Source organism: Magnolia sinica, chromosome 19, assembly GCF_029962835.1.
Source record: "Magnolia sinica isolate HGM2019 chromosome 19, MsV1, whole genome shotgun sequence".
NCBI lineage: Eukaryota > Viridiplantae > Streptophyta > Magnoliopsida > Magnoliales > Magnoliaceae > Magnolia > Magnolia sinica.
This window is the reverse complement of record NC_080591.1, coordinates 33506717-33526560: the sequence shown is the minus strand read 5'-3', so window position 1 is coordinate 33526560 and position 19844 is coordinate 33506717. Positions and strand designations below refer to the sequence as shown.

Here is a 19844-nt window from a genome sequence, read left to right as displayed (position 1 = left end):
GGATCTGATCAGATCCGTCCATGTCTTTTAACAGATAATTTTAGGGCTTTATCCCAAAAATAGAGTGTATCCAATCCTATAGTGGAGCACACCACCGAAACGGTGTGAATTGAACATCAACTGTTGAAAATTTATTGGGGCCAAAGAAGTTTTAGATCAAGCTGATATTTGTTTTTTCCCTTCATTCATGTCTTTAACACGTTGGATGACAAATAAACATCATTGAGGCCTTACAAAGTTTTTAACGGTGGAAATCAATACTTTTACTTTTTCCTATGGTATGGTCCACTTGAGCTTCGGATATGCATCAATTTTGAGTTTAACCCCTAAATTGATATGAAAAAACGAATGGATGGTGTGGATGAACCACTTGCATTCACGATGGGCCCAAACAGAGTTAGACCATACGATACAAAGCTCATTAAGGCAATCTGATTCCGTGTGCTACAAGCCTACACACCAGGCGCCAGCTATATACAGCTGGTGTAGTTACGTGTCGTGCGCAGACGCGCCTCAAGCTGCGAGTTGTACTAACGGCTCAAATGAGATCAAAGTTACATGGCCCCGCCATAACGTTTATTTTCCATCTCAACCGTTAATAAGGTTAAAAATACACGGATGAATAGGAAAAACAAATTTTTTATTGATCTGAAACTTCTATAATCTCCAAAATGGTTTCAATGGTAAATGTTCAATCCCCTACTGTTTTTTTGCAGTGTGGTCCAACTGATCTTTATATCTGTCTTAGTTTTTGGCTCAAGCCTTAATACGAGCTCTCCAAATGGATGGACGGTTTGGATATAACACAGATCCCATAGTTTGACCCCTAGAGCTTGCTGACGCCAATACATCACATTCCAATCCACTTCACAACCATGACTTGTACTTACATCTCCACCCATTTGTGCGATAATCTCACCCTTCCCTAAGAAGGAGGTCCCAATCCGAACCATACCCAACCCGATTCGACTTGGTTTTCTTGACCGAGTCGGACTCGGTTCGGGCCAGGCAAGCGATTTATAGGGTCGGATCGAGTTAGGTGACCCAGACTCGGTCCCGGATTGGGTCGAGTTCGGATCAATTGCTTGAAAATACGGATCGAGTCGAGTTGGACTTAATCCGGTTCGACTCGACTCAATGCCCACCTCTAGGTGGAAGGTCTACCCTATACGCATTAGACCCAATTTTACACAATCCTTTGAATGGTCCAGTATTGCGAGCTTGTAATTTCTTAGCAGAAACCAAAAGAAACTGCTCTAGTCTAATCCTAACCATTACATAATCCCCTTCATTAAATCATGTCCACCTACTGATGTAGGACATGAAATTCAAATATGATGTGTAAGATTTTCAGGCTTTAGATCACGTTAGTTCAGAAACAATTACACAAAATTCCATATCCCACATAAAGTTAAGCATTTAATCAAGGGGAATCTATGCAGGCCCAAGCCTACACAAGCTAGGGTTGGATCAATCAAAATTATAGACCAAACAATAATCAAAGGAGGGTAAAGTCATCCACACATGCACATAAATAATTCCCCAATCCAAGGGGTTCACATATTTCAATTCGGGGAACCCTAAGGTTGAAGAAAAGGCATAAAATTGGGGATTTGAGTAATTTAAGATTTGGGTTAGGGATTTGGGATGAAAGAGGGGTGAAAGAGAGGAGAGAGACGAACCAGAAAAGTACTGCACGTGTGGACAACAGCAAGACACACGTGCGTGTGATCCCAGCCACACGTGTGTGGGGTCCACTATTAAGAAAAAGGACACCTTGGCCCTGGTTGGCCAGGGATAGACTCCAAACCCCCAAATCTCAGCTCGATCCGATGCACGGTTTGTGCGTGGTGCTCCGCCGAAGTTTTAGCCCTCTTGTAGGCCCAGATTCTGAAAATCTGCTGTAGAGAGAAAAGCGGCTGCAATAGAGTATGGATTGAAGTGTAGATGATTGTAGGAGGAGAAATATGGATAGAAGAAGGTGGGGGCAAATTGGGATAGGTGTGGGTACACATCACGGTAGTCAGCCCTTCGAGGGAGGGAGGGAGGTTTTCGCACTCAATTGAATCTCCACAACTCAGAAATTTAATAGGAGCAGAAAAACACAACAATTTTATTAATCTTCATTGAATGAAAAAGACTACAAGGGTGTCTATTTATAATAAAACCCTATACCCCAAAACTTACGCCATGTGCCCAACTTATTACTTGGCGACAAAGTAATAAAAAAATAACAACTAATCAAAGCAATCTAAACCGTCCATGATACTCCTAATAACAATAATAAACAAAACCCAAAGTTCTAGATTAATTAGAGTAGTGGGCTATGATCATGAGAACCCATGGTGGGATTCACATGACTATCGGGTCCACTCCAACGAACCAAAACGCAGTCCTCTAACTAGGAGGCCCTCCCTGTACGTCATCATCGATCTAGATCGATGGTGGGGCCCTCATCCTCCTTGCGTATGTGTGTAGGGGGGCGTGCGTGTGCACGTGGTGTCCCCATCACCTACGATGTTGGTCAGCTGAACATTTATAATTACCATTACTCACATTTATTCGCTGTTTAACATGTGCACGCAAATCATGAATGTGTCATGCAAATGCATTGGCCGACTCAGAAGATCTTTGGGTAACTGACATGGATAACAAGTCTATGGCCATCCGAGGTTTGTACCCATTAACAATTTCCAATGGACTCAACACTGTAGATCTATTGACTAAATTGTTGTAGGTGAACTTGGCTATAGGTAGAATCAAATCTCAAGTTTTCACATGTTCACCCACAAAGCATCGTAAGAGGTTTCCAAGGCTGCGATTAACCACCTCAGTTTGGCCATCAGTTTGGGGGTGGTATGCAGTAGAAAATTGCAAACGTGTTCCCATCATGTGCCATAGTGTCTTCCAAAAATAGTTGGTAAATCTGACATCACGATCAGACACTATGGTCTTAGGTAAACCGTGGAGACAGACCACACCATCGAAAAAGACCTTAGCAATATTAGATGCATTTGAAGTTTTAAAACATGGGATGAAATGCGCCATCTTAGAGAAGCGGTCTACAACAACAAAAATGGAATCGTGCTTTTTAATCGTCTTGGGAAGCCCAAACACGAAATCCAAGCTAATATCTTGCTACGGAGCATGCGACACAAGTAATGGCGTATATAATCCAGAATTTTTCTTTTGCTGTTTCGCCATCTGACACGTTCTACATTATCCTAAAATTTTGGCGACATCTCGTTTGAGACTTGGCCAGTAGAAATAATCCTCTACGAGGGCAATAGTCTTATCATGACCAAAGCTATCCCTCTCGAATGAAGCTCCCAGATGAGGAATTCACAGAGGGACGTATGGGGAATAGATAAACGATTTCCTTTAAAAAGGAATCTATCTCTCAACACGAAATCCCCCGTTTGATGCGGACATCATCTAGCCTATTAGAAGGAGAGATAGCCTAGTATGCATTGGAAAACCCTTCTACTCTAAGATGCCCATTTCACTTGTAAAGAATTCTACAGCCAGGAGCTTCTTTTAAATATCTAAATGTGTAAAGCATGGCCTCTATATGAGATATGTGGGGAGCCTGCATAAACTAAGTGATGCAGGACAATTAACCAATTGCTCTAAAAGCTCAAACTGATAGAGCATGGTGAATCAATTCCTTTATCTCATAGCCCAAGCCCACATCCCATGAATTAGGACCGAACCCCCCACGCTGGCCCCACTTCACATGGGTTCTGCTTCACATGAGCCACCCACTTCGCACGGGTGGGGCTCGCCTCACACAGGCTGCCCACCCCGAGTGTGCCCCTGCATCCCACAGGCCACCCCACTCGAGCCCAGTGTGAAAATGGCACTGCATTAATCACCCTTTGGTGAGGAGTCTCGAATGTGAGACCTGCTCTGATACCACTTTGGTGTAGTGCAGGACAATTAATCACTTACTCTAAGCTTGAACTGATAGAGTATGTCGAATCAATCCCTTTATCTCATAGCCTAGGCCTCACATCCCACGGGTTAAGACTTCGGCCGAACCCCCCTCGTGGGCCTCACTTCACATGGGTTCTACTTCACACAAGCCACCTGCTTCACACGAATGGGGCCCGCCTCACACGAGCCAACCCCCTTAGACAAGCCGCCCACCCCGAGTGTGCCCCTGCATCCCACAGGCTACCCTACTCGTGCCCAATGTGAAAATGCCCTTGCATTACTAACTAACTACACTGATTAGATAAGTGATCTTCAGTCATGTAATCTTTAAACAAATCAATTTACCAACTAGCTGGCGGTATCTCCCTGCATCATTAAATAGTTCCCCTTCATCTATACTCATTATTGAACTAGTATTGATGGGAGTTTCAACTAGCTTAGCCCCAATATACCTATATCTTCTATTAAATCCATTAGATACTTCAACTACAACAAGTTAATTCTCACCTTCAACCTTGCTACCACAATACCCGGAAAGTATCCAAGGCAATCTAAATCCTTTATGTAAATTTTTTTTATTTTTTTTTGAAGATTGAGAATTATCTGTTAAAAAGGCCAAAAGGCCTAAAGAAAACAAAAGGCAGAAGAGAGAACTAAAAACAAAAGAAACCAAAAGAAACCGGAAAAGCTATACAACTCTAAACCTCCCGAACACCAAAACTGGGGAGCAGCGAAATAGCGATCCAAAAGAAAGAAATACAAAAAAGAACATAATGCCCAAAGCACTACTATAGTTGATGAGGTATCAATGACCAATCTTTAGGAGAGACTGAGCTGATCTAGTCTTTGACATTACGGAGAATCCAGCTTGAAATCGCAATTGAAGAGGAAGATATGTTGTAGAAAGTTCTGCTATTTTTTCCTTCCATATCTCCCAAAGAGAGGCTAGCAGGGCAAGCCTCCATGCCTTCACAAGACTTCTGTCTGGAGAGGAGAAGTGCCAAGCAGAAAGCAAGGAGGTGATGGAATTTGGCATAACCCAGGGAACGCTGTATAATGAGAGAACTATAGCCCATACCTTATGCACAAAGGGACAATGAATGAAGAGATGTGAGATGTTTTCCTTAGCCTTCAAGCAGAGGCTGCAAATATTTAGGAGAATCATGGCCCTTCGTTGGAGATTGTCGATGGTCAGAGATCTCCCTCTAGCCAAGAGCCAATAGAAAGTAGCCACCTTTGGGGGGCTATCATAGGACCAGAAGAAAAAGCCAGAAAGGAATTTGTCAAAGGAGAAGTTCCTATAATGATAGGGAGGAACGATTTGCAGGTGAACTCACCAGGGTAGGTGAGGGACCAAGTAAGAGAGTCAAGGACCTCTGGATTAGGATGAATTCCTTGGAGAAGGTTGAGGAGATCTAAAAGCTCTTCCATCTTAGATTCCGAAAGGGGCCTTCTGCAGGGGGGGACAGTGAGCTCTTAATCCTTAGAAAAAGAATCAACCATTGTACAATCTATATTGGAGCTCTCTCTCGCAGGATATGGGTAAATTTGAAGGAGGGGCCTGTCCTGAATTCATCTGTCTAACCAGAAACGAATATTGGAACCATTCCCTAAGCTAAAAGAGACTCCCTGCATAAAAGTGTTGCTGCAAGATCTTCTTTAACTCAGAAATACATGTACTATCATTGTTAGTAACAATGATATTATTCACATAAACAACTGACACAATAGTACTAGTCTTGCTTTATTGAACAAAAACTGAATTTAATCCCAAATTGAAGCACCACCTTACTAAATTTGTCGAAACAAGCGTAGGGAGATTGTTTTAATCCATAAATTGATCTTTTAGATGGCATATTTTATCTGACTCCTGAGTAAGAAAGCTCGGTGGTTGCTCCATATTTACCTCTTCAAGCAAATCCCCATGAAGAAAAGCCCTTTTCCATTCTCACCCTACTTTTACTCTCCTAAATAAGGACTCTGCAAGTATGGGCGCACGTGGGTGTTGGTGGACATAGAATTTGATGCAGGACAATTAACCACTTGCTCTAAAAGCTCAAACTGTTAGAGCATGATGAATTAATTCCTTTATCTCATAGCCTAGGCCCCAAATCTATGGGTTAGGTCCTCGGCCGAACCCTCCTCGTGGGCCCAAATCCATGGGTTCTGCCTCACACGAGCCACCCGCCTTACACGGGCCCCAAATACATGGTTTCAGCGGGCCATCCACCTTAAGTGTGCCCCTGCATCCCATTAGCCACCCCACTCGAACCCGGTGTGAAAATGCCCCCGCATTAGAATTCTTCGTCTAAACTATGGTATTTCGTAACAGTAATGGGGGCTGTAAGGAATGTTGTCAAATCGCATATGCGATCGCACACGATCGCATATGCTCATGCGCATATGCGACCGCATAATTTTTTTTGAAAAATTTATAAAAAAATTTGAAAAATTAGGGAAAAATAAGAAAAAAATGTAAAAAGGGATAAGAAATTAGGGAAACTTTCCTAAGTCAATAAATAACTAATTTTACATATTTAAATACATTTAAGTGAAATAAAATCAATTAAACATCATGTCATTAATATTCAACAATATACGTAACAAATAACACTCGACAAGTAAGAAGTAAAGTAACAAGTAATAACAAACTGAAGATGCTATTTATTTATTATTAATTGTAGAAAATGGAAAAATAATTTACAAATTACAAGTTATACACACTAATAAAATAATATTAAATGCTATATACATTTATTTATTTGCCATTGTGGTATTCAATCACCACAATCATCATCGTTGCTGTCAACAGAGTAATCTCCTTCCATATATACTTCTTCTTCTTCTGTTTCTTCATTATCTATATGTACTAATACCTCATCAACATCCAATGGTGGTTGTGGATTTTCAGCTTGATCATCATATCCTCCTTCTATCTCCTCAATATCTTCCATGCGTTGACTGCTATTACTCGTCCCCCTCCTTCGCCTTTGAGCGGAATTAGAAGCACCTTCTCTAGGTGTCGATTCATATGTGACATCTTCAACTTGGGCCCATGTTAGCTCCTCGCCTGCAAAGACTGTGTCCTTCGTCTTTACGAGCCACTCTTTATCTGCATCCAACTCATTTAAACAAATATGGTCATAGAAACCAGGCTTCACTTTTCTAGCCTGGAATCGTTCTCACAATTTCAAATTGTATTTGATAAAGTGAAGACCAAGTCGTTAAGCTTCTTTTGTTCTATGCGATTTCTTTTCTTGGTGTGAATCTTCATGAAAGAAAGTGCATTGAGGAATAACTTAGCTTAATCTAACAATTATCCCAAACTATAACATTTTAACATTTTCATTTTTTCCAAACTTATCGCCTCAAACGTGCTCCAGTTGCGCTCACAACTGTTAGCAGAACACGTAAGTCCAAGAATCCTCATGACCAACTTCTTTAGAGCTAGATCCTTCCTATTCGGATCCACTTCATAGGCAGCCCACAAGTCAGTTGAGATTTCATTTAAGAAAAACAGTTTAAGTATAGTAGGTTAGATGCTTAGACTTTGTAGATTAGATCGTAAAAATTATTTGTAAGAGATTTGAAACATTCATACTATTTACTAGGCAATTTCATTGTCCAATGTCTGATGACGATATCCCTTGAAAATATGCCCTCACTATTTGTATAGAAGTTCAGTAAAGTTGAGATCACGTCCTATTCTTCTCTATCTAGAACCATTTTTTTCAATATGTTAATAAATCTAATCATATTTATAGTCAGTGCTTCTGTCGGATCAGTTGAAGTGAATAGATAGGCAGGGTTAAGAATGTGGGCAATCGAATACAATGGAGATGACATTCGACTACTCCATCTTTTATTTATAATATCTATAATGGGCTTGTAATCATGCTATCTATATTTAAAATGGTCAATGATCGTATTTTTCACCATCTCCATCGCATCATATATTTAACACATTGCTGACTTCTTATCCTCGTCCACCAAATGTAACACAATGACTAAGGGTTCAGATGTTTTTAGTGCCTTTACCACTTCTATCAAATTTTTTTACGAAATGATTTTTTGTTGAATCTGTTTTCTCTTTAGCCTTCTTTGACCAAGTCCCATTTGTAAAATCGACTGACACTACAAAGTTTCTATGTTTCAATATATATATATATTGGCATTAGTGTTAAGAAGACTGTAGTGAAACGGGTGGCTATTAGACAGAGCAAGTTGCCCCTAATTTATTTTCTCATTCGATTCAGAAGAAGGGTGTGTTTGTACATAAAGACTGTGATTCTTCTTGCCCTTGCAATTACTTTTAAAAATAACCTACCTATAGCTTCTGACATAAAATAAACATAATGGGCCACACAAGGGTCTAAAACGAACAACGTCTCTTCTTCATAAGGCGACATTCAGCAGCAAGGTACGAGGCTACTCTGTTTGTAATTACCTGGACAACATAGTTCTCCCCTATTTCCTTAACTACACCATCCAGTAAATGAAATAAGTAATCTACAGTAGGTGAATGGGTTGATACATCTACGAACTTCAAGAATATTGTCCCAGCTGAACAATTCATAAGAAAGTTTATGAGAGACTGACCGGATTTATTGGTCCATCCGCCAGCCATTAGTGAACAATCATATATTTTTCAGAATTCCTTATATTCGACTATGAAGGATTGTGTATAATCAACAACGACTTTAAAACAATCTCCTTCATTTCGTGATGTGAAGGAGGTTTGAGCCCAGGTTCAAGTTAACCTATTGCTTCAACTATAACTTTGATTTCTTGTTTTAACTGTGTTGAAAGCAATGCTGGTTTAGTAAAACCACTTAATACTATATTAAATAGTGGCTTTCCTATTTTTTTGTTTATACCAGTTTTATAATGTTTTTTGAGCTGGCCCTTTGCCTGGACCCCTTTGTTCGACCACATACTTGGGGTGTGGTATACATCATTTATCCATGGGCATTTATATTCTTGTAAGCATCTTGTTCCATAAATTCCTCTTAACGTAGGGTATTATCGCATCTTTTTCTCGATTGTTTATCTATATATTCCATGATCTCCCTTTGGATTTTTGGAGTAATGTTGTTGCATGCTTTTGCATTTTTCCCTGGTAAATGTGCAAAATGTTGCTTGTGCTGTGCAATGCCAACGGAACCTACATACCCATAGAACTCACATATTATGTGAATCTTGTTCGTAACACTACGAGAGTGCCCATACTCCCAACCCTAGTCATTTAACTTGGGTTTCAACGAGGAAGATTGGGAAGAAGACGTTGTATTATCTCTTCTAGTTATAACTTTTAAGTTGTAAAAACTAAAGACTAAAGACAAAAGTAAAGAGTAAAGACTAAAGAGATAGGAGAGGGAGAGGGACAGAATAGAGAATAGAGAACACAGAGAGAGAGAGAGAGTTACATAATTACACAAAAAAAGTTTGAATCTAAAATTCTTTAATCTTGTCTTGAATTTTGTAGTTGACTAGTTGTAGACTTGTTGTCTTGTAGAATGTAGATTCTTGCGTTCTTTGAACTCTTGCTTGATCCATGAAAGTTGAATATTTTTTTATATATTCTTGACTCTTTTAACTTGTAAACTTGTAAAAGAAATGTCTTGACTCTTGGGTTTTGAATGTAGATAGAGATATAGAAATGTAGAATGAGAATGAGAATGAATGAATGTAGATTGTAGAGAATGAGAATGAATGAATGTATAGATTGGAGAGAATGAGAATTTCAATAGAAATGAATGTATAGATTGTAGAGAATGAGAATGAATGAATGTAGATTGTAGAAATGAGAAGAATGAATGAATGTAGTAGTCTAGTAGATTATAGAAATGAGAAGAATGAATGAATGTAGTAGTCTAGTAGATTGTAGAAATGAGAATCTAGAGATTAAGGAGATATAGAAATGAGAAGGATTGAATGAATGAATGTAGATTGTAGAAATGAGAAGAATGAATGAATGTAGTAGTCTAGTAGATTATAGAAATGAGAAGAATGAATGAATGTAGTAGTCTAGTAGATTGTAGAAATGAGAATCTAGAGATTAAGGAGATATAGAAATGAGAAGGATTGAATGAATGAATGTAGATTGTAGAAATGAGAATCTAGAGATATAGAAGAATAGAAATGAGAATGAAAGAATGTAGATTGTAGAGAATCTAGAGATTAAAAAATGTACGTAGAGAAAGAGAGGATGTATGAAATATGAATGAATGAGATAGATGTAGAGAATGAATGTAATAATTTAATAAGAGAATGTAGAAAATGAAATGAATGAGATTATGAGAATGAGATAAATGTAGAAAATGAAATTAGAAAACATAGATGTTGAAACTTGAAAACAAAATAAGAGACTTGGAATTCGATGTATTCTTGCTTATTCTATCTTGATTCTTGATTGGTACTTGAAAGAAGTTGAAGCTTGGGCCTTAGAGACTTGGAACTTGAGAGTTGAAAGATGGAGAATGTAAGAGAGTGAGAGATTTGAAAGTATGAGAGTAGACAGGAGTTTGAGTGAGTGTCACTTGCAAATAAAGGGGACTCGAATGCCATTTTATAGGCAAAAAGTTCAGATTTTGCAAAATAAAAAAATAAATCCATTGGTAAAAAAATGGTCAGAATTTTGACCGTTGGGAGAATATGTGATCGCATATGCCGTATGTGATTGCATACATCGCATATGCAATCGCATATGATCACATATACAATGTATGCGATTGCATATGCCATCATTGCATATGCAATCAGTGCCTAAATATGTGCATATGCGATTGCATATTCACATATGCGACCGCACATGACAACACTGCACATATATAATGAAGGTTGGCTATAGTGGAGAAGGTTTTGGAGTGGTTGACCTTTAGAGTCCTGAGTGTATCTCTTTTCAACCAGTCGAGCTTTTAAATGATCCCTGGATTGTACTTGACGTTATACACCCATTTGCACCCTACTACATGTTTCCTGCAGGCAGCTAAACTCAAAGTTTAATTTTGATTAAGTGCAGTTATCTCTTTTTCCATAGCTCACTTCCACCTATCATTGTTAAGAGCCTTTTGAAAAGAGCAAGAAATGGACACAGAGGACAGACAAATCAAATTGCTGAAAAGAATAAGGCATTAAAGGAAACAAAATTAGAGATAGGATGTTGGGTACAAGAGCGTATACCCTTATGGAGAGTAATGAGTAGATCATCTTTATTAGACGGTACTGATGAAGACTCAAGACAATGATCTTCAGATGGGGTGGGAGGATTGATAGAGGACATGTTGGTATGCACTCCATCACCTCTCTTGGAACATCTGGTGTAGACTTGCAGCAGTGGCGGATTTGAACGTTGCACAGGAACTCGCTCTATGGTTGCAGTTGTCTGGAACCATAGGAAGAGTGATGGAACCTTCTTCAAGTTGCAATGATCTTCATTCCTCAGAAAAATACGGAGTACTTTAAAAACAAGGTGACGTTGGCTGAGGCTGACCAAGGTGTTCTATAATGGTAAAGGTGGCTGTAATGGCCACCACTGTTACTGTTATGATATGGCCTTTTTTTTTTCGTTGTTTTTTTTTTTAAATTTAAATTTTATTTTACGACCGTTATGGGTTATTTTTTTCTAACGGCCGTTTTGGCTCCATAGCGCATAAACAGTTACCACCGTTATTGTTACGTGATGGCCGTTAAAAAGAAAAAACCTTAACAGCTATGACGGTCTCAGATGTGGAAGATGCAACCATTGTGAATCTCAAATAAATAGGAGAATAATAACTATTAAGTCCTTACACCAACCAATACCAAGTCTGTTATAATCAGCTATTATAGCTAGAAGTATGATGACCAAAGCTCAAAAAAAATAAAATAAAATCCAAAAGTGCTCCAAGCCAGCCCACAAAAAGAAGAGAAAGGGATCTTACAACTAACGAAGCTTGACAGTCTTTACAATATCTTGACAATCTTCAAGTACAAAACAAAACTTACTTACCTGATTGTTGCCCTCAAATAGATTGCTCAAAGATTAGGGCGAAAAGAAACCAAAAACTCTACCATAACAGGAAATTCCAGCAAACTTTAGCTGATGCAAACTAGTTTTTGAGAAAATCTGGAAGAAACTTTTGAAGAAAATTTGTTCAAACCTGTATAGCTAGCAAACCCTATCTGCTGCAACCAGCTTTTTGAGAAAACTGGCAGAAAAACACTAAAAATTTGATTAAAAAACCTAAAAAGCAGCAACTAAACAATCAACAACCCGTCACAAAATTTGAAGTAGCCACAAGATCTCTCCTCAAATAATCAGATCACATTGCCAAATAGGCAGCAGAGACTCTCAAACCAAATTCCACGGAGGGAGGGAGGGAGGAAGGGAGAGAGAGGAAAAAGCTTTCCTTGCTTTTATACCGTGTTAGAGAAAAGAATTTGAGAAAGAAGAAAAAGCCATGTAGGGCTGGACATCCAACCCATGTTTATAATATGTGGAGATGTAAAATTACAAATATGCCCTAACACTTAAAGGAAGAAAAGAGGGATATGAAAAACATAAATTACTTAAAGAGAAATAACCCAAGGACCAAAGGCCCACAACACAAAGGTCCAATATGCTCACATGCAGATGTTAATAAGTTAGAATCGAGCTATGATAAATTTGATCCTAGAGCCATTAAATGTCTTTTTCTTGGGTACTCACGGATACAAAGAGGATATCATTGTTACAATCCTCTTCAAAGACTGTATGTGCAGATGTTTCATTTTTGGAGTCCACTATGTTCTTCTCAAAACACAGTAAATCTCTTGATATGCAATTTGTGCTTGTTCCTGTTACAATTGAAGAAGATATAATCCAATCTCCTCCCTTCGTTGATTCTGCCATTCTCACTATGCCTATGTTGCAAGTCTACTCACGATGCAAATGTATAGATAATATGGCCAACCATGGTTAATCATCCACCATATCTTCTTTTGAGCGTAATGAGCTAGATACGTTTGCGTTCATATGTCCTTGAGAAAAGGTAAGTGTGCTTATATTGTTCATCCTATTGACAAATATGTTTCCTTTCAATGCTTCTCTCCAACTTTCCATAGCTTTGCTCATTTCTCGTCCTCTCATTCTATTCCCAAGTCATATTAGGAAGCATTGTTACGTAAGGGACGGAAGAAACCAATGAAAGAGAAAATGACTTCTCTTTATCAAAATAACACTTGGGAGCTCACCAATCTACCTTTCAAAAAACTTGTTGTTGGTTATCGATGGGTGTACACCATTAAGTTTCATCCTAGTGGAGCCATTGAACATTTGAAGGCTCGCTTAGTTGCTAATGGGTATACTCAGATACTTGGTATCGATTATACTAAAACCTTCTCTCCTATTACCAAGATGAATTTCATTCGTGTTAATTTTTTCATGGCAGTCCATGGCTAACTCCTCTTCCAATTGGATGCTAAAGATGTTTTTCTTCCTGATGATTTCACAGAGGTCTATATGGAGCAATTGCATGGATTTGTTGCTTAGAGGGAGTAAGACAAAGTGTGTAAATGGAAGAAGATGATCTATGACATGAAGAAATCACTGTGTACATGGTTTGACAAATTTTGTGAAGTTGGGTCAAACTATGTCTTTGTTTGAAGCCATGCTGATTATTCCGTCTTTATACAGAAATGCAATTCAAGTCTTATTGTGTTAATAGAATATGATGATGATATTGTCGCAAGAAGTGACAGTAAGGGGAATTGAGGAGCTTAAGAAATATTTTCAAAGGCATTTTTTTTTTTCACAAAAGACTTAGGTTTGTCTTTGATATTTTCCTGGTATAAAAGTGGCCAGATCAAAGGAATGAATTAATCTGTCTCAATGTAAATACATTATGGATTTTCTTATGGAGACATGCTTCTCAGTATTAAACTAGGTGATACACCAACGAATTTGAATCATAAATTTGTTGGTGATCAAGGAGATGTACTAGTAGGTAAACTCATCTATTTAACCATTACTCAGTTAGACATATCTTATGCTGTGAGTGTGGTGAGCCAGTTTATGAGCTCTTCGAGTGTATCTCATATGGATGCAATTATTCGAATTTTGCGAAATCTTAAAAAAGTACTATTAGGGAATTTTATAAGAGTTTTCTGATGTAGATTGGGTATGTTCTTTAGCAGATAGGTTGTCTACTATTGGGTACTGCATGTCTGTGGGGGGAAATCTGATGGGGACATCTCATACCCCCCCCCCCCCCCCCATGCACGTACGTAAGGAGGAGGAGGGCTCCACCATCGATCTGGATCGATGACAACGTCCAGGGAAGGCCTCCTAGTTAAAGGACCGTGTTTTGGTTCCTTGGAGTGGACTTGATCGTCATGTGGATTCCACCATTGGAACTAATGATCGTGGCCCACTATGCTAGATGAGCTAGTACTTTAAGTTTTGCTTATTATTATTATTAGGAATATCATGGACGATTTAGATTGCTTTAGTTAGTTGTTATTTTTGTTACTTTGACTCTAAGTAATAGGGTACGCACATGATGCGGCTTTTGGGGTATAAGGTTTTCTTATAAATAGGCAACCCCTTGTAGGTTTTTTCTCATTGAAGATAATGAATAAAATTCTGCGTTTTCCTGCTTCTCTAATTCTATGAGTTGTGGAAATCCAATTGGTTGCGAAACCCTCCTTTCTTCGAAGGGCTAACTATCGTGGTGTGAAGTCACACCCATCCTAAATCGCCCCATCTCTTACCATCAATATTCATCATCTCCCACAACCATCCACGCTTCAAATCTACCCCCCTTTTGCAGCCAATCCTTCATCTACAACAAATTTGCAGAATCAGGCCCTGTAGGAGGGCTGAAACTTCGGTGGAGCACCGTGCATAGACCGGATGTCCGATCATCTTGAGATTTGGTGCGTGTGTGGCCCACCCCTGGCTGACTAGACCCAAGCTGCCCTTTTTTGGGTTTGTGGGCCCCACACACGTGCGGGCAAGATCCCACGCACGTGCGTCTGGACCTAGCCGCTGTCCACACATGTGGTACATCTCGAGTTCGTCTCTCTCCTCTATTTCACTCATCTCTCGCCTTATTTCCCTAACCCTAAATTTAGATAATCTTAAATCCCAAGTTTTATTCCACTTTTGCAACCCTAAGTTTTCCTAAATTGAAGCATGTGAATCCCTTGGATTGGGGAATAATCCTTTGCATGTGTGGATGAATCTACTCTCCTTTGAGCATTGTTTGGTATATAATTTTAATTGATTCAGCCCTAACATGTATAGGCTTGGACCCTTGTAGATTCCCCTTGTTGAATGCTTGATCTTATGTGGGATGTGGAATTTCCGTGATTGTTTCTAAATTAGTATGATCTTAAGCCTGAAATTTTGCATATCATATTTAAATTTCATGTCTTGCATCAAAATCTAGTTACGTAGAAGAGTGAAAGGTAAAGTGTTGTGGCCCAACAAGTGCGAAACCAAAATATAGAGCAATGACTCATACTATATGTGAGTTAATATGGATTGAGAAATTGTTATAGGAAATGGGGTTTGTAATGAATCTACCATGCAGTTGTTTTGTGATAATCAATTAGTATCCTATATTGCAAACATTCTAATTTATCATGAGAGAACTAAATATATTGAAGTTGACTGTCACTTCATATGATCTTCAGTGAGAAAATCTCTCCGCCGCATATCCGATCTCAAGATCAATTTGTTGATGTATTCAACAAGGCTCTTAGTCATACTCGGTCAACACGCATATTCTCTAAGCTTGACATCGACAACATTTATGCTCCAGCTTGAGGGGGAGTGTTAATGGAAGTGGATACGGCCCACCTAGCTCTTATTCTCTTTTATTTATGTTAATTAGGATATGTTGGATATTTTTTCTTTTGTTACTTAAAGGGTATGATTGTTATATTGGATTTGTTTAGTTATAAAAAAGGGAGAGAGGGGGAGGTCTAACTTTATAAGGGCTTTCCTCTTCTCCTCTTTTCTTTTTATTCTCTTCTTGCATGTGCTGCAGTGTTTACTATTTTACTGTACCTCATAACTGTTCTATGGTAACAAGCAAACTGTTCTACGCCTGCTTCCTATTGATCTTGTCCGTTGATCAAACCATTCTCCATCTGATTACCATTTATGTTGTTGGATGTGAGTGGTGGAGATTGCCTTTCCTTCCTGTGGTAGTTGAATTCCGATCATCAGATCACTATTTTGGGTTCTCTTCATGGTTTGATTCTCAAATTGTTGTAGCTGCACTCAAATCAAGACACTTTTGCTTGCCGTACTGTGGTTTGAAAACTTGGTGCTTGGAATAGATAATTGATGGAGTTACTTGGTTTTAATGAAGAGGAATTATATGGCCTATGAGCCATGAGTTTTTAAAAGTGGGTCCCATGGTTTGGTAATCCTACTATTGATATAATTGGGCCCATTGTGGCAGGGAATTCCCAACAAAAAATCCTGGAATGGGACTGTCCTAACCGTTCAATTGGTGTCCGTAAATAGATGATCAAGATTTCCATTTTTTTCTTTGTAAAACTCAATTTTAAATAAATTCGATTGATTTGCCTTTTCTTATAAACGTTATCTTATATGTTAACACAATGACTATTTGCTCAGCCAAGTTGCCATTTATTTCAGAAACTTGGGCGAGTCGTACTTTAGAAGGGACTAACTACAGCTCGGTTGAGTCTTTGAAATCATACTCCATGCTTTTGCTCTTCTTCTAATTCCACCAAGCAATTCAAAATCGTACAGGTTAACTTTCTTGATTCAGGGGATGGACCCATGAACATGCTTGGTGTTATACAGGTATTGGGTCTTTATTGATCGAATTTGAGCCATTCAAAGCCAGATGAGTTTCCTAATATCACTTCTGTTTCTTGATTACAAACATTACAGTCCCAAAGGACTGCGGAGCTGCTCTTAGACATAAAGGTGAGCTCTATAGTTTGCAGCCCTCGAATTGCCTCGCTTGATACAGCCACAGCCATCTCCAAGGTAACATACCTGTTGAAATTCCACAAAACAATTCATGAGGGGTTGAAATCTAGACCATGCATCCTTCCATGGGGCCCACATGTAAGGATGGTCAGATGATTAGAAACTTCCACTGCTTGGTTGTATTTCAGGTGGGACGCACACAGTACACACCAAGCAGATGGATGGTTATATTCAGGTAACCCCATGGGGCGGTCAAAACTAAAGAACCATAAGTAGGGCTGTCAAATGGCCGGGTTGGGGCCAGGACAAGTTCTGTCCAAGCCTGACCCGTAAAATAAAACCCAGCCCAAGTCCGGCGTGGGCCTGTGACAGGCCAAAACAACAGGACTGAGCCCAGCCCATGATGATTATGCAAGGCTGGGCCTGAGTCTGGCTTGAGCTTGAGCCTGAGCCCAGCTGCCCTATTTTGTGCAAGATCTAGGCTGTTCATTAGGGTGTAGTGTGTGCCGAATCATGCATGATATTGACAAAAAATGTCGTTGAAACCTTAAACGGGTTGGGCCAGGCTGATTGGTTCTCAATCACAGCCCGAGCCTGGCCTGATTAATAAACAGACTTAAATTTTAAGCCTGGGTCCAGCCCTTCAGTCTAGTGTTTCAGCCCAAGCCTGTCCCAAATCTGGCCGAGCCAGAAACTCCAATGGGCCAGCCCAACCATAAGCCATGCGCTAATGCAAAGTGAATGCTTTAATGTGTTATATTACTCTTAAATTACATTGCTAAATTAGTTAACTTTATGCCAAAATTCTTTATTTATTCAAATGAGGCAGTTCCAATTGTAGGTGCAAGAAGCCGCAGATTGCTTGGGAGCAGATTGTGTACCTCGCTATGTGGAGATAAAGCAAATACAAGATCTGGAAATTGAAAACATCCTTCTCGAATCGAGGAAGGTAATGCACTTAAAATTCAGCCTTCCGATGCTTTCTGAACGAAATGAATTGAAATTTCCATTTTCTCCTAGAGTCTGTTTGGTTAATATGTTCTGATTTTTGTCTGCATGGCGGACATTGTCTGGGAAAATAGTTCTCAGCTCTTTTGCATGATTTGGGTAGTAAGGGTTTTTCTGCTAGTGTGCACGTGTACTAATGTGTTGCATGTGGACAGTCTGAAACCATCAATTAGGTGTGCTGTCACATGATCACACTGACTAGAAAAATCAGGCCCACCAATTCATTAGGTGGTGTAAATCTGAACTTTCGGTTGACTTTCCTAGCAGGTGCTGACACAGCCTTCACCACCCTCATTGGTTACAACTTACAAATGAGTTGAATGATTTAGGGGTCTCTTCCAAACAGGCAGTATCACTTTAAAAGCCCTAAGAGTTGAGCTTGGGCACAAAGCTTGAGGGCCTTGGTGCTTTTGCATCATTCATCAGCAAGCAAGAAACATGAGCCCTGCACATGCCAAAGTCCACACTTTTGAGAGATTTGAACTCTTCATGAGGTGCTCCCCATGGTGAAATGTGCCTTGTCCATCATTTTTAGACTCAGATTGACTAGACTCGCCTGAGCTGGGATGGTTGATCTGAGCTGCACCTGACTCTGACAAGTCTTAAAATCATGGCCTTGTACCAAAAATAGGCTGGTCCACTCATCAGTTCGGCTACTTTAAAAAACAAAATAGATTGAAAAAGATAACCAGCAGTCCACACTCAACATACATGTACTGAAAAGCAGATAAGAGCACTCTTCCTTATTTTAGGCCTTGTGGCACATTCATTTTGGGGCCATGCCTGATGAGTGGCCCGGATCTCACACAATGCCACTTTGTCACATGCTGGCGGTTCGTGTTTCACTGCTTGCATATGCACTTCTGCAAGTAGTCTATCAGTAGGTCTTTGAGGTATCCAATCTGAGTGTTTTTTTTTTTTTTTCCCCTTGAGGTTTTGTAATGTCCAAGTTATCGATCTTCTATGTATTCAATCGAGTTTTTTTAAACCTTGTTTCTTTGTGTGACAGGATCCGACGGAAATATCATATGCTCCAATGGGCTGGTTAAATGGATATGAAGATGGGGTGATAAAAGGAGTATGGGATCATGCAGCAAAAGCTTGGAACTCATTGTTAGATGAACTGTCTGAAAAATCCGGGACGGAAACAAATGTTGTAGTGGTTGCACATCCTCTGGTTCATATTGCACTGATTGGGCACTGTCTGAATCTGACAAAAGAATGGATGGATACTTTTCACCTTGATTCTGGGAGCATTACGGTCATCGACTTCCCTGATGACACTGGAAGAGGCATCGTCCGATGTGTGAATTACACTGCCCATTTGGGGAGGTGGTCTATACCTGTTACAAGGTCAATATTGGAGGATGAAGAGTTTTAGCTGTTCGAACCAGCACCGGATAAAGTGAGTTTCTTTCCTTTGAGTTGGGATATACACGAGTAAATGGAAAACTTGCTGGTTTATGTAAAATGTAGGCTCTGATTCAGAACTCAGAAGTCTGAACTGAGTTGACTTGGCCGATTTGGAAATACAGGATGTGAATATGCTGCCATGTATAATTGCTACAAGTTCATCGGTGTATCTAAAATCTGCAGGACATTCAGTTAACCAATATGGTAGATTTAGCAATTTATGATGCTCTAAATATTATAATAAGAGAGCTTGTTTATCAGTCTGTGGGTCTCCACTGTGTGGGGTCCACCTTCAAATATGGATGGCCCAAATGTCAGTATGGTCGCCCCAAGATGGGAAATCAGTGGCCCACAAAATGTTTATTCATTGACAAACTTGGTAAACCACATTGCAGCCTGGAACATTGATTTATGGGGACACTGAGGTGGCCAGATGCAGACCATTGATGTTACCAGCATTTACTACAGTAATTTATATCTGAAATTTGCCATTGACCAAGAATGGTGGTGATCAAACTATCCTAACCGTCTGATCAATGAAAGATTTGAT

The 19844-nt window shown here is 39.5% G+C and overlaps 1 protein-coding gene and 1 long non-coding RNA gene across 2 annotated transcripts in view; both read left to right on the top strand.

Moving 5' to 3' along the window:
• LOC131234470 (probable 2-carboxy-D-arabinitol-1-phosphatase) overlaps positions 1 to 19554 on the top strand; it is a 37659-nt gene extending 18105 nt beyond the window's left edge. The window contains exons 6-9 of the mRNA XM_058231377.1: positions 16688 to 16741; positions 16832 to 16930; positions 17715 to 17822; positions 18891 to 19554. Coding sequence (XP_058087360.1) covers positions 16688 to 16741; positions 16832 to 16930; positions 17715 to 17822; positions 18891 to 19262 — 633 coding nt within the window. The 3' untranslated portion in view covers positions 19263 to 19554. The remainder of the gene's footprint in view (positions 1 to 16687; positions 16742 to 16831; positions 16931 to 17714; positions 17823 to 18890) is intronic.
• Positions 9360 to 10547, top strand: LOC131234471 (uncharacterized). Its single transcript, XR_009165720.1, has 2 exons — positions 9360 to 9758; positions 9806 to 10547. It is a non-coding gene; the product is annotated as an uncharacterized LOC131234471 (long non-coding RNA).
• Positions 19555 to 19844: the final 290 nt, after the last annotated feature.